Genomic DNA, 16,208 nt, shown 5'->3' with positions numbered 1-16,208 from the left:
GAGGTGGTCGCATTGTTCAAAGGGTCTCCTACGTCCTCCTCCCTGGGCTCTGCAGGGAGATGGCTTGCAAACGCCTGCTCAGAGCCGGTGTCGGCAAGCCTAGAGCACCGCCTGTCAGATCGCTGATCTGACACAGTGCTTTGCAAAGTGTCAGATCAGCGATCTGACACTTTACCATGATGTCCGACCCTGGGACAAAGTAAAAAGAAAAAAATATTTACATGTGTAAAAAAAAAAAAAAAAAAAAAAAGAAATTCCTAAATAATGAAAAAAAAATTGTGCCAATAAATACATTTCTTTATCTAAGTAAAAAAACAACCCCCCCCCAAAAGTACACATATTTAGTATCGCCGCGTCCGAAACAACCCGACCTATAAAACTGTTCCACTAGTTAACCCCTTCAGTGATCACCGTAAGAGGCAAAAAACAACGCTTTATCATACCGCCGAACAAAAAGTGGAATAACACGCGATCAAAAAGACTGATATAAATAAACATGTTACCACTGAAAACGTCATCTTGTCCCGCAACGAGCCACCATACAGCATCATCAGCAAAAAAAAAAATAAAAAAGTTTATAGTCCTCAGAATAAAGCGATGCAAAAATAATAATTTTTTATATAAAAGTTTTTATCGTATAAAAGTGCCAAAACATAAAAAAAGATATAAATGAGGTATCACTGTAATCGTACTGACCCGAAGAATAATACTGCTTTATCAATTTTATCAATCGTGGAACGGTATAAACGCGCCCCCCCAAAAGAAATTCATGAATAGCTGGTTTTTGGTCATTCTTCTTCACAAAAATCGGAATAAAAAGCGATCAAAAAATGTAACGTTCCCAATAGCAATAAAAACGTCAACTCGTCCTGCAAAAAACAAGACCTCATGATTGTGGACCAAAATATGGAAAAATTATAGCTCTCAAAATGTGGAGATGCAAAAACTATTTTTTGCAATAAAAAGCGTCTTTTAGTGTGTGACAGCTGCCAATCATAAAAAAACCCGCTATAAATGTAAATCAAACCCCCCTTCATCACCCCCTTAGTTAGGGAAATATAATAAAATTTTAAAAATGTATTTCCATTTTCCCATTAGGTTTAGGGTTGGGGCTACAGTTAGGTTTAGGGCTACAGTTAGGTTTGGGGTTACAGTTGGGGTTGGGGCTACAGTTATGGTTAGGGTTGGGGCTAAAGTTAGGGTTAAAATTAGGGTTAGGGTTGGGGCTAAAGTTAGGGTTAGGGCTACAGTTAGGGCTAAGGTTAGGGCTAAAGTTAGGGTTGGGAGTAAAGTTATTGTTTGGATTACATTTACGGTTGGGATTAGGGTTAAGGGTGTGTCAGGGTTAGGGGTGTGGTTAGGGTTGTGATTAGGGTTAGGGGTGTGTTTGGGATTAGGGTTAGTGGCATGTTCGGGTTAGGGGTGTGGTTAGGGTTGGGGTTAGGGGTGTGTTTGGGTAAGGGTGTCAGTTAGAATTGGGGGGTATCCACTGTTTAGACACATCAGGGGCTCTCCAAACGCGACATGGTGTCCGATCTCAATTCCAGCCAATTCTGCGTTGAAAAACTAAAACAGTGCTCCTTCCCTTCCGAGCTCTCCTGTGCTCCAAAACAGGGTTTTTACCCCAATATTTGGGGTATCAGCGTACTCAGGACAAATTGGACAACAACTATTGGGGTCCAATTTCTCTGGTTACCCTTGGGAAAATAAAAAATTGGGGGGCTAAAAAATAATTTTTGTGGAAAAAAAAAAAACGTTTTCACGGCTCTGTGTTATAAACTGCAGTGAAACACTTGGGGGTTCAGAGTTCTCACAACACATCTAGACAAGTTCCTTGGGGGGGGGTCTAGTTTCCAATATGGGGTCACTTGTGGTTTTTTTTTACTTAGGTACATCAGGGGCTCTGCAAACGCAATGTGACGCCTGCAGACCATTCCATCTAAGTCTGCATTCCAGACGGCGCTCCTTCCCTTCCCAGCTCTGCCATGCGCCCAACAGTTTTCTCCCACATATGGGGTATCTGCATACTCAGGACAACTTGGACAACAACTTTTGGGGTCCAATTTCTCCTGTTACCCTTGGGAAAATACAAAACTGGGGGCAAAAAAAATAATTTTTATTTTCACGTCTGCGTTATAAACTGTAGTGAAACACTTGGGAGTTCAAAGTGCTCACCACACGGGGCGTGGCCTGAGAGTCCATGTGAGCGGACGTGCGGCTGTGAGCTCCCGCCGCTGTACAATCTCAAATCCTGCAGAGCCGCTGCTGTTTGGTCCCTGCGGGGGCTTACCGGCTGCGGGGACACTTGGAGGGTCCGGCGGTGCTGGAGCCGGCGAACATGACCAGGAGACGGCAGAAGGACGCGGGAGCCGGGGATGCAGGCGCAATCCAAGATGGCGCCGACACGAGGGAGAAGGCAGACAAGGAGAACGCCGCATGGAGGTAGCGGCAAAGCTCCAGCAGTTTGCGAGAGCGGAGGCCGCAGACGAGGGAGCCGAGCTGATACCGAAGAGGAGGAGGAGGAGGAGGAGAGCCCAGCAGGAGAACATGAGGTACAACAGGGGAGAAAGGAGAGTAAAATGGTGGTGGCAGAAGGGGGACCCGAGGAAATGGCGCCAGAAGCTGAGCCTACCCTAAGAGACGTTTTTGCGCTAGTCTCTTCATGTAAACAGTCTCTGACCTTACAGATACAGGAGGTTAAGGGAGACACAGCCCAGATAAATGCAGCCATGCAGAAGATTGACAACCGTGTGGGGGAGGTAGAGGAGAGAGTGAGCACTGTAGAAGACCATATAGTGCAGCTGCAAAAAGCAGAGAAAAAGTTCACTCAAGCAATAGCTGAATTGGCTGCGAAAAATGAGGACCTTGAGAACAGGTCCAGAAGAAACAATATTCGCATAGTGGGCATCCCTGAAAAAGCTGAAGGGAGGAATCCAACGGAATATATTGAAAAATGGCTGTTAGAGACATTTGGAGATATGGCGCTAACAAAAGTGTTCGCGGTAGAAAGAGCGCATAGGGTCCTGCCGAAACCACCTGTCCCTGGAGCGAATCCCCGTACCATGCTCGCCAAAATTCTAAATTATAGAGACAGAGACATTATCCTGAGGAAGGCCAGAGACATGACGGATCTGACAGTTGAAGGCCAAAAGATTGCTATCTACCCAGACTATTCTACTTTGGTGCAGAGACAACGGATGATGTTCACGGGTATCAAGAGACGGCTGAGGGAGTTGGGAGTACAGTACTCCATGATGTTTCCAGCAAGACTGAGGGTGGTGGCGTTTGATAAAATTCATTTTTTTCAGAAGCCGGAGGACGCTACCCAGTGGATCGATATTAATGCTAAAAAGCTTAAAGGAAAAGGAGACTGAAACTGTGGGAAGAGTCTGATCTTGTTTACTTATCTGTCAGTTGGCAAAGAGTCATGTGATTGACAAACCAGGGGGTATGGGGGGTGAAGAAGGGAGCTGGATTGTATTCAGTTAAAGTTAAAGGGATGGTATAATGGTTGCTGGGAAAGGGGGAGGAAGGGTATGCGGCATATTTTAAGTGTATGCAGGTTTCTTGCGTGTGTAAATAATTCTACGTTAAAATGTTTTGAGATACGTTATTTTTCAAAATGTCTGAAATCCTGTTATGTACAGTGGTGGGAGGAGGGTTGGGAAGGTAATGCCAAACGGAGTGTTCGCTCTGGGCGATGATGCCCCACTCTTGAAAAGAGGTGGAATGGTTAGATGTGAGGGGGGAAGGGTGGGAGGGGGGGGGGGGAGGGTAGTTAGACAGCTTGGGCTCAAAATTGACGATACTTATAGTGAAGATGAGCCAAGTGATGGGGACCGTTTTAAGATTTTGTGCTGGAATGTGAGAGGCCTAGGGGAGAAATCTAGACGTGCCGCGTGTTTGCAATATGCAAGAGACCAACGGGCCTCAATGATATGCTTGCTGGAGACGCATTTGGTAAGGGAAAAGGTGGATGTTCTGAATAGACGGTGGATCCAGAAGGGATATCATTCTACCTTCTCCACGTATGCAAGAGGAGTCTCAATCTTGGTTCCAGCGGGAGTTCAGTATGAGGAGGTGAAGGTATATGTGGATGTGGATGGGCAGTACGTACTAATACGGTGTATATTGTATGGAGTGATGTTGTGTGTTGCAGCGATGTATATTCCGCCTCCCTACTCTAGCAGGAAAATTAGAGAAGTAATGGAGCGAGTGGAAAGATGGGGGCCGACACCGTTAATAATTATCGGGGATCTAAACAATATCTGTGATGAATATTGGGATAAAAATAAAAATACTCAGAATAGGTCGGAGGGACACATAACAACATTTGGCACCTATATACAGGAGATAGGTTTGATTGATCTTTGGAGGGTTAGACATGTTGGGGAGAGAGGGTACTCATGTTATTCACCGGCGCATGCCACGCTCTCTAGGATTGATATGGCTCTGGGTAACAGGATTTTGGACACATTGGTTGGGGAGGTGAGATATCTGCCAAGGACCTTGTCGGACCATAGTCCAATTGAAGTAGAGGTTAGATTGGAGGGGGCTCACTCGCTAAGTGGGAGAGAATGGAAGATTCATCCTAATTGGTTACAGAGTATTGAGTTGGAAAGTATAGGACGGGAGGTAGCGGAATTCTTTCTCTTAAATGATGGAAGTACTGATGCTCTTACGATTTGGGATGCAATGAAGGCGTATCTGAGGGGACTACTGTTTAGGGACATTAGTAGGTGTAAGCGGAGGACGAGAGAGGCAGAAAAAGTGGCAGTTGAGGAGTTGAAGGAAGCAGAAGACGGGATGGCTACACTGGGAACCCCTGAGGCAGAGAGAAGGATGAAAAACGCACAAGATCATTTGGAAAAAATTCTGTTAGGCAAAGCCGAGAGGAAGCGGGATTTCCAAAGGGTATTGTTCTATCAGGAGGGAGAAACAGTGGGACATATGCTGTCGGTAGTGGCTGCTGCTCAGAGAGGTTCTTCATATATACACTCTTTGGACTCTGATAGTGGAGGTAAAATAACGGAAACGCCTGAAATCTTGAGAGCCTTCGTGGACTTCTATGCAGATTTGTATTCCTCTCGGGTTGGTGAATCGGTCGAGGACACACTGGCTTTCTTGGAAGGTCTGGATCTGCCAAAACTGAGTGAGGCAGATAGGGAGAGCCTTGAGGCCCCTATCACTGAGGAGGAATTGAGTCGGGCATTGATGTCTATGGCTAATGGGAAGGCGCCTGGGGTCGATGGGCTACCCGCTGAGATCTATAAAGGGTTGGCAGAAGTGTTGATTCCTAGATTAAAAATGGTATTGGAGGAAGCTAGGTCCTGTGGGCGCTTGCCAGCCTCTGAAAGAGGCCATAATAGTGGTCATTCCAAAGGAGGATAAGGACTTGGGGAAACCGGAGTCGTACCGCCCAATTTCTTTACTAACTATTGATGTCAAGCTTCTGGCCAAGGTGTTGGCTCTCCGCCTCTCTAGTGTTATTGCGAGTCTGGTGCATTCGGACCAATCTGGCTTTATGCCGGATAGATCAACGGCGATCAATTTGCGGAGGTTATATGTAAATTTGCAGGTAGAGTCTGATAACTGGTCGAAGAGTGATTGTATCGCTAGATGCACATAAGGCGTTTGACAGTGTCGAATGGGGGTACCTCTGGCAGGTGCTGGAATGTATGGGGTTTGGTCCGCAGTTTGTGGCCTGGATACAGCTGTTGTACTCATTACCGTCCGCTAGAATTAGAGTAAACGGGGAGCTATCTCGACCTATAGGGCTGGCTAGGGGTACTAGGCAGGGATGCCCGCTTTCACCCCTCCTGTTCGCGTTGGCTGTAGAACCTCTTGCTGCTAAGATTCGGCAGTCGGATGGGGTCCCTGGGTTTAGGTATGGGAAAGTAGAGGAAAAAATAGCGTTATACGCGGATGATGTTTTACTGTTCCTGGCGGATCCAGACGATTCACTAAGAGGGGCCGTTGAAATTGTTGAGAGATTTGGTACTGTGTCGGGACTAACAATTATTTGGGATAAGACGGTTCTTTTTAGAGTGGATGACGTAGGAGAGAATGTGAGTGAGGATGTTGGGGATGAGAGGTTGAAGGTGGTTTCCCAATTTAAATACCTTGGAATATGGATTTCGGTGCCAATTGCGGAGTTCCTGCAAAGAAATTTGACTCCTGTTATGGGGGTACTCAAGGCAAAGGTAGATGCCTGGAATAAGCTACATCTATCGGTCGTCGGTAGGGTAAACCTTATTAAAATGGTCCTGATGCCTATAATTCTTTATGTTCTACATAACGCACCAATTTGGATCCCTCGGGGGAAGTTCAGGCAGATTAACGCCCTTTTTAGAAGTTTGATATGGGGAAGACAATATCCACGTATTAGCCTGGAGACGCTTCAGCGACCCAAGGAAGATGGTGGTTTGGCTTTGCCCAACCCGGAAATATACTTCCTTGCGGCCCAGAGCCAGCATTTGAAGGGCTGGGCGCGAGGGGCGTCATTCAGTGCAGTACAACAGCTAATGGAAGAGGTGACGGACCGACGACCGATGGCTAGGTGTTTGGAAGATGGCTATTTGAGCGCTCTGGGGCAAGTATACCCAACCCTGTTCCTGATTCGTAAATTGTGGAATAGACTAAGGCAGATTCGTGGGGTTACAGGGTTGACTAAATTCACACCGATATGGTCTAACCACAATTTAAAGGAATTTGAGGCCTTGGGGGGACTGATGGAATGGCAGAATAAGGGAATTTGCTTTGTTCACCAGATAATCCAGCGACAGGAACTGAAGTCCTTCTCCCAATTGCAGGAAGAATTTGGTTTGCGATCCACAGGGGAATATCAGTATGCGCAGATGAGACATGCCTTTAGAGCTCAGAATAAGAAGGCTGATATCAGGGTTCAAGAGGATATAGTGTTGGAGTATGTGTGTGGTGACGGAACTACAAGGGGAGTTATTTCCACTCTGTATAAGGACCTTATGCACACGTTCCTGCTAGATTTCCCTATAAAGGCGAGAGAGAAGTGGGACCGATGGAAAATGAAACCTGGGAATCGGTGATGGAGTGGGTTCCACGACTATCCTTGAGTGAACCATATAGGCTCTCGCATTCTGCATAGGGTATATAAATCTCCGGAAGTGCTATACAAAGCGGGATTGCGTGCCAATTCTGAGTGTCCGAGGTGTGCGAGTGAGAATGCAGGAATATATCACATGATGTGGACGTGTCCGAGACTGGCTGCCTTTTGGGTGGTGGTTTTGAGCCGAGTTGAAGCAGCGTATAAGTGCAGAGTTCTTAGAGACCCGATAGTATGCGTGCTGGGATATGTGGAAGAAATTGGAGTTGACAATACTTGGAAGATTGCAATCGCTAGGCTACTCTACATGGCCAGGAAAGTAATAGCACGAAAATGGATAAATGCGGAACCACCTGTGAGAAGGGAATTTCTCCAATATGTTCAACATGGTCTAAAATTGGAAAAGGGGGTGTACAAAAAAAGGGGGAAAATAGAAATGTTTAATAAAATATGGTCTCCTTGGCTTGATTTGGATTGAGGAGTATAGTCGTCGAGTTTCCTAAGACCTGGATGAGGATTACACGAGGCAGAGAAGGCCTCAGTGGGGCGAAGATTGAGACTGAGCTGTCTTAGGCTAGGTTCATATTGCGTTCGTGCAACCCATTTAGCGCTAGCGGGTTGCGCTAACGCAATGTTTTTAATGGGGCCGCGTCCCAGGGTCGCGGTAACGTCCCCGCTCTCGCAGATCCCCGATCTGCAAGAGCGGGGAACGGACCGCGGGCGCGCCAGGAAACACCTGCGCGTCGCATAGCGCGTGCCGAACATGGCACGCGCTAGTGCTGCGCGTTCCCATTGCTGTGAATGGGCGCGCTAACGGACGCATTGCACGGCGTTAATTTCGCCGTGCAACGCTGTCCGTTAGCGCTTTCCCATTACCGCAATGTGAACCCAGCCTTAGGGGGGAGGGGGGTAGTTGGGGTAATGTTGGGGTTTATTAAAATAAGAAAATGTGTATGTGATATAATGCAATGTAAATGGCATTCTGATGTTCTTCTTTATATTGTTAATAAAAATCTATTTAAATCAAAGTGCTCACCACACATCTAGATAAGTTCCTTAGGGAGTCAACTTTCCAAAATGGTGTCACTTGTGGGGCGTTTCCACTGTTTAGGCACATCAGGGGCTCTGCAAACACGACATGGCGTCCCATCTCAATTCCAGTCAATTTTGCATTGAAAAGTCAAACAGTGCTTCTTCCCTTCCAAGCTCTGCCATGCACCGAAACAGTGGTTTACCACCACATATGGGGTATCATCGTACTCAGGACAAATTGCACAACAAACTTTGGGGTCCAATTTCTTCTGTTATCCTTGGGAAAGTAAAAAATTGGGGCGAAAAGATAATTTTTGTGAAAAAAATATGATTTTTTATTTTTACAGGTCTACATTATAAACTTCTGTGAAGAACTTGGTGGGTCAAAGTGCTCACCACACATCTAGATAAGTTCCTTAGGGGGTCTACTTTCCAAAATGGTGTCACTTGTGGGGGTTTCAATGTTTAGGCACATCAGGGGCTCTCCAAACGCAACATGACGTCTTATCACATTTCCAGTCAATTTATTCAAGTCAAATGGCGCTCCTTTCCTTCTGAGCTCTGCCATGTGCCCAAACAGTGGTTTACCCCCCACATATGGGATATCGGGGTACTCAGAACAAATTGTTAAACAACTTCTGGGGTCAAATTTCTCCTGTTACCCTTGGTAAAATAAAACAAATTGGATCTGTAGTAAATTTTTCATGAAAAAAAAGTTAAATGTTCATTTTTTTTTTTGGGTAAACATTCCAAAATATTCCTGTGAAATACTTGAAGGGTTAATAAACTTTTTGAATGTGGTTTTGAGCACCTTGAGGGGTGCAGTTTTTAGAATGGTTTCACACTTGGTTATTTTCTATCATATAGACCCCTCAAAGTGACTTCAAATGTGATTTAGTCCCTAAAAAAAATGGTGTTGAAAAAATGAGAAATTGCTGGTCAACTTTTAACACTTATAACTCCCAAAATGTTGGTTCCAAAATTGTGCTGATGTGATGTAGACATGTGGGAAATGTTACTTATTAAGTATTTTGTGTGACACAACTCTGTGATTTTAAGGGCATAAAAATTCAAAGTTGGAAAAATGCGAAATTTTCACATTTTTCGCCAAATTTCAGTTTTTTCACAAATAAACGCAGGCAATATCACAGAAATTTTACCACTATCATGAAGTACAATATGTCACGAGAAAACATTGTCATTATCACCGGGATCCGTTGAAGCATTCGAGTTATAACGTCATAAAGGGACAGTGGTCCGAATTGTAAAAATTGGCCCGATCATTAATGTGCAAACCACCCTTGGTAAAGGGGTTAAGCTTTTATATATATTTTTAAAAAACTTTTTTTAAATTTTGGCATAGGAGACTAGAAGCTGCCCTAGCCCGATCAGCTGTGCTACATAAAGGCGATGCTCAGATCGTCCCTCCTATGTAGGAGGGTGGCGCTCATAGCAATCTGGCATCAACAACCATAGAGGTATCAAGGAGACCTCTGGTTGTCATGGCGATGCACCGCTGACCCCCTATCATGTGACTGAGGTCAGCGGTGCACATATTCCCAGCCCCATGACCGGAAACGCGCGTTTAATGCTGCTGTCAGTTTGACAGCGGCATTTAATTAGTTAATGGGCGCAGGCGGATCGCGATTCCACCCACGCCTATTGCGGGCACATGTTCAAAACAGCTGAGATGTGCTGACTTTGATGTAGGCTCACCCCCGGAGCCCACATCAAATGGGGAGATGCAACATGCGCAATACTAGTACGGCGCATGTCGCAAAGGGTTTGAAGCCTAAAAGAGTATTAGTAAAGGTCAGGTACTAGCAGCATGTGGCTGATCTGTTGTCATTCCATGGGACTACAGAACAGAACAAGTAAGCTGAGTGTACTCAATGTCAGTCAGCAGCTGCAAAAGTAATAGGATTTTATTATATAAAAAAATATGTAGAATCCTGTGATCCCAATGCATTATTACCGCTCTATAAATCACTTTTAAGGTCATATATTAAATATGGGATCTGGTTTTGAGCTCTACATTTTAAGAAAAGATTCTCACGTCAGTCCAAAGTTTGGCAAGTAGATTATTTCTTGGGATGAAGGCCTCTCCTATAAGGTTAGAAAAGTTGGGCTTTCTTAGCTTATAGAAAAAAGATTCATCAGAGGAGATCTCATTTATAAATACACATGTGGTCAATACAAAGGACTGGCTCACAACTTGTTCCTTCCAAAAACCATTCTAAAAACCAGGGTGCAATCAGTACGGGTGGATGAAAGGCGATTCCAACCGCTAACTAGGAAAGTTTTTTTTTTTCTGTTATAGCAGTCAGACTGGTAAATGCCCGACCACAAGAGGTAGTTATGACCGACACTATACCAGCATTTATTAAAGGATGCGTTTCCTACAACAAATAGCTGTGTAGGCAAAAAAATCTAGTAATAGAGAATGTAGAACTAGTAAAGAACAGGTGGTCTTGATGATCAGATGTCCAAGGATGAGCTATTTTTAGGGCTAGCCACTGGGTTAGATTTTTAGGTCCTACTCTGTAACATGTTATAGGCTCCTACTGAATTTGTGTATGTTGGTTATGCAATATGCAAGATTTCTGCTTTTTAGCAGGTCCAATGTCAGCAGCTGTTAAATCCTGATTGTAGTCTTTCCACTAATGTACCTGGAGGAAATATAAGCAGTTTTCTTTTTGTCTTCCATTTAGTACATCAGATTCTGGTGACCATACTTTGCCACTGAAGGACGTATGGGATCCGGTATTAGACCTATCATCGGACTCTGTGGAAGAATACATGGACACCACCTCTCTGTTTGAGCGGAAAGAGCTTGATGTGTTCATCAGTTACGTTGTTTCTCCCAGTGAAATCTATGTACAGTGGTTGACCACAGAGAACATTCTCAAGAGGTAGTCCGCAAGTTAAACCATGGCATTAGTATGATGTCAATAAAAAAAAAAAAGCCAAATGTATAGTAACAGTGATTGTATGTATAATATTTGTCACTTTTTTCCCCTTGTTTTGGGGTTTTTCAGTTTGCAAGCAAGCCTGTATGACAGGTATGAGAACTCAAAACCAGAAGCCGTGGAATGGCAGGTTGATATGCAAGTTGCAGTTCACATTGAGTCTGATAAAAAGTGGATGCGTGGGAAGGTTAAACATATAATGTCTGACAATCTGGTCCAGGTAAGAATATTTGTGGGTTATTCAATCTCCACTTTTAAGATTAACTCAGCACAGGATTATTTTATTTAAACACATCCAATTGTGAAAATTATTATTTCAAGATCTATTGATTAAAATTAACTTTTGTTTGTGGGAAAACCCCTTTAAATCGTAGTTTCCGTGTAAATTCCCAAAAGACGCGATTCGGACAAAACCCCTGGAAGAACCACTCACAATGAGGCAGAAGGAGTCACTTTGTACTATTTGGTCTCTGTTCCTGCAGTGTCCCTTCATTTTATGCAAATGGTTCAAAATGCTCACTGTACCCGCTATAGATGAATTCCTTAAGCAGTGAAGTTTCCAATATGGGGTCACTTGTGGGGGTTTCTCCTGATCTGACACCTCAAGGACCCACAATCTACTCCTGCAGAATCTGCATTCTAAAAGACAAGTAGCGCTCCTTCCTATCCGATCCCTGCCGTGTGCTCAGTGCAACCACTTAGTGGGTATTGTCATGATCTGTAAAAATTGCATAACAAATTGTCCATCTTCTCATATTACCCTTCTTGTGAATTAAAATTTTAAGGCTGAAGTAAAACCTAAGCGGAAAAAAAACATTTTTCGTTTTCACAGCCAATCTTTTACATTTCTGGGATGTTGTTTATGCGTTAAAATATTCACTATACCAATACATGAATTCCAGATGGAGTTTAGTTTCCAAGACAGGTCACTTGTGGGTGTTTCTTCCATTTTGGCACCTCAGGGGCTCTGTAAATGCAACATTATTTCCAAATTTGGGTCCAAAAAATTAAATGACGCTCTTTGCTTTCCGAGTTTTGCCATATGCCGAAAACATTTTTCACCCCATGTGGGGTATCGCTGTGTTCGGGAGAAATTGCACGACAATTTGTTTTCCAATTTTTGTTACCCCTAGTGGAAACTATATATTTTTTTGCCCAAACAGTATTTTAGTAGACATTTTTTTTTTTTTATTTTTCACATGTAAATGGTATAAAGTTTCATGAATCACCTGTGGGTTAAAAATTCTCAATATAAGATGAATTGCTTTTGGGGTTTATTTTCCAAAATGGGGTTACTTTTAAGGGGGTTTCTGCTATTTTGGTGTGTCAGGGGTGCTCTTCAAATGCAACATGGCATTGAGTCAGGGCCGGCTCCAGGTTTTTGAGGGCCCCGGGCGAAAGAGTCTCAGTGGGCCCCCCCTTTAACACATACCCCGATTCATGATCGCATATAAACACAGCCATGTAGTATATAACACTGCCCACGTAGCATATAGCAGCCCACGTAGCATATAGCAGCCCATGTAGTATATAGCACAGCCCACGTAGTATATAGCAGCGCAGCCCACGTAGTATATAGCAGCGCAGCCCACGTAGTATATAGCAGCGCAGCCCACGTAGTATATAGCAGCGCAGCGCAGCCCACATAGTATATAGCAGCGCAGCCGAGCCCACGTAGTATATAGCAGCGCAGCCCACATAGTATATAGCAGCGCAGCCCACATAGTATATAGCAGCGCAGCCGAGCCCACGTAGTATATAGCAGCGCAGCCCACGTAGTACATAGCAGCGCAGCCGAGCCCACGTAGTATATAGCAGCGCAGCCCACGTAGTATATAGCAGCGCCACTCACTCAGGCACTGGTAGGACTAGGAGCTCCTCCTGAATCTGCCTCATAACTTCAGCAGCACAGCAGCCAGCCAGGGGCGGAGAGCAGAGCAGAGAACGTGCTCTCTCCGCCCACAAACAATGTCACACTGGCTGCCTTCTCTTAACCCCTATGTGTGCCTGCCTGGCTGTACTCATTGAGTGAGAAGATGCTTGTCAGAGCTGGCTCATAGGGGTTAAGAGAACGCAGCCAGCAGTGACTTTGTGGGCGGAGAGAGCACGTTATCTCCTGCTCTGCTCTCCCAGCTGTATCTATGACAGCGTGAGTGGGCCCCCCTCTTTCCCCAGGGCCCCGGCATTTGCCCGGTGCGCCGGGTGCTGACGCCGGCCCTGCATTGAGTCTATTCCTGACAAATTTACGCTCCAAAAATCAAATTGCGCTCGCTCTCTTCCAAGCCCTGCCATGTATCGAAACAGCAGTTTTTAACCACATATGGGATATTGTCACGTTCAGGAGAAATTGCAAAACAAATTATGCGGTCAACATTTTAGCGGAAAAATTTAATTTTTCATCATCACACCTAAATAGTATAACATTTTTTTGTGAATCACCTATGGGTTTGAAATGCTCAACACATCCCAAAATTCATCAATTAGTTTTAATTTCCAAAATGAGGTCAGTTGTTGGGGTTTCTGCTGTTTTGGTACACCATAAGAGGAAAAACCTCCACTAATCTTGACAAAAACACACCAGTACACAGGCAAAGATGCTTACTTGTCCAAGGCTTCCAAACAATTGCACTATCCAAGGTGCAGCGGACCCAAGTTAAGATGGCAAATACACAGGTGCAATTATACCGATAAGGAAGCCAGCCTACAATCAGGGATTGGCCGCTTGGTAAACATACAGATTATTTGTTTGCACAGGTGTACCAAGCTGCCAATCCCTGATTGTAGGCTGGCTCCCATATCAGTATTATTGCACCTGTGTATTTTCCATCTTAACTTGGGTCCGCTGCACCTTGGATAGTGCAATTGTTTGGAGGCCTTGGACAGGTAAGCATCTTTACCTCTCTACTGGTGTTTTTTTGCTGTTTTGGTACCTCAAGGTCTCTACAAATGAGATATGTTGCCTAAAATCTATTTCAGCCAAATTTACGTTCTAAATACGTACGGAAATGAGCGCATCTCCGACCCCCGTCACATGATCAGGGGTCAGCGGTAGAGGTCAATGGTAGAGGTCCTTGAGACCTTTATGGTTACTGATGCCGGCCTGCTGTGACCGCCCCCCCTGTGGTCGGTGCTCATAGCACACCTGCATTTCTGCTGCATAACAGAGCCGATCGAGTGGTGCCAGCTTCTAGCCTCCCATGGAGGCTATTGAAGCATGGCAAAAGTTAAAAAAAAGTTAAACAAAAAAAAAATGTAAAGTTTAAATCACCCCCCTTTCGCCCCATTCAAAATAAATCAATAAAAAAAATAAATATCAAACCTACACATTTTTGGTATCGCTGCGTTCAGAATCGCCCGATCTATCAATAAAAAAAAAAGGATTAACCTGATCGCTAAATGGCGTAGCGAGAAAAAAAATTTGAACCGCCAGAATTACTTTTTTTGTTTGCCGCGACATTGCATTAAAATGCAATAATGGGCGATCAAAAGAACATATATGCACCAAAATGCTATCATTAAAAACGCCAGCTCAGCACGCAAAAAATAAGCCCTCACCCGACCCCAGATAATGAAAAATAGAGACACTACGGGTATCCGAAAATGGCGCAATTTTTATTTTTTATTTTTAGCAAAGTTTGGAATTTTTTTTCACCACTTAGATAACAGAGAACCTAGACATGTTTGGTGTCTATGAACTCGTAATGACCTGCAGAATCATAATGGCAGGTCTGTTTTAGCATTTAGTGAACCTAGTAAAAAAGCCAATCAAAAAAGAAGTGTTTGATTGCACTTTTTTTGCAATTTCACCGCACTTGGAATTTTTTTTTACCATTTTCTAGTACACGACATGCTAAAACCAATGATGTCGTTCAAAAGTACAACTTGTTTCGCAAAAAATAAGCCCTCACATGGCCATATTGACAGACAAATAAAAAAGGTTTGGCTCTGGGAAGAAGGAGAGCAAAAAACGAACACGGAAAACCGGAAAATCCCAAGGTCATGAAGGGGTTAAAATTGTGTCCCTAAGAGATTACACAGGTCTGTGACTAAAAAGCTGTCTGATTATTTTCATATAATTTCCTTGTATTTTGGTGTTTTGATAACGAAAACAATAATATATAAAAAATCCTAAATGTCAGGATTAGTGATGAGCGAATATACTCAATGCTCGGGTTTTCCTGAGCACGTTCGGGTGACCTCCGAGTATTTGTTAGTGCTCGGAGATTAAGTTTTCATCGCGGCAGCTGAATGATTTACAGCTATTAGCCAGCTTAATTACATGTGGGGATTCCCTAGCCACCAGGCAACCCCCACATGTACTCAGCCTGGCTAGTAGCTGTAAATCATTCAGCTGAGGCGATGAAAACTTCATCTCTGAACACTAACAAATACTCGGAGGTCACCCGAACGTGCTCAGGAAAACCCGAGCAACGAGTATACTCGCTCATCAGTAGTCAGGACTTGCCATAAACCTATAGGTTTTTCTGCAGACTTGGGCAGCTTATTTTCTTTCCCCATTTACATCAATAGGAAATGCGTGATTGGCTATTGGCAGTCAGGTGGTTAATGCCATAATGAAAGGTCCTTATGCTTTCAAGAAACTTGCATTGGAATTTAATTCATCAACCGTGTTTCCCCAAATTAGCGTTATGGCTTTGGAGAAGTGTATTAATTCGCGTGACCGTTTGTTTCATTTGTGGTGAATATACAGTGTTGAATCAACAGCTGAATACTACAGACTTTGTGAAAAAAGTACACTTCACATACTTTGGACTAAAACTTGGAGATCAAGATAGTTTGGGCGCCTCATAAAGTGTGCAAACTGAGTTGAGGACCTCTGAAATTGGTTCAAGAATAAGAAAAAAGCTTTCCATTTTGGGATTCCTATGGTATGGCGAGAGCAAAAGAACCATAGTGACGACTGTTACTTTTTTTTCATGCACTGTGAATGGGTATAATTTCAAATGGAAGCTTTCCATTTCAGAGCCCAATCTTCACTCAGCAATTCGTCCCATCCCCCATGGCACAGATATACCAGTACCCAAGGCCCCTGCTACCTTGGAAGAGATACCTAGCTCCGATGAAGGTGGAATCATACCTGAACCAGATGACGAATTAAGTTCTGA

The 16,208-nt window shown here is 44.0% G+C and overlaps 1 protein-coding gene across 1 annotated transcript in view; it reads left to right on the top strand.

Moving 5' to 3' along the window:
• RNF17 (ring finger protein 17) overlaps positions 1-16,208 on the top strand; it is a 341,311-nt gene that overhangs the window by 146,031 nt on the left and 179,072 nt on the right. The window contains exons 15-16 of the mRNA XM_069759912.1: positions 10,825-11,025; positions 11,152-11,302. Coding sequence (XP_069616013.1) covers positions 10,825-11,025; positions 11,152-11,302 — 352 coding nt within the window. The remainder of the gene's footprint in view (positions 1-10,824; positions 11,026-11,151; positions 11,303-16,208) is intronic.

This window comes from Ranitomeya imitator, chromosome 3, assembly GCF_032444005.1.
Source record: "Ranitomeya imitator isolate aRanImi1 chromosome 3, aRanImi1.pri, whole genome shotgun sequence".
Lineage (NCBI taxonomy): Eukaryota > Metazoa > Chordata > Amphibia > Anura > Dendrobatidae > Ranitomeya > Ranitomeya imitator.
Note: the sequence above shows the minus strand (reverse complement) of the source record. Positions and strands in the feature narration are given on the sequence as shown.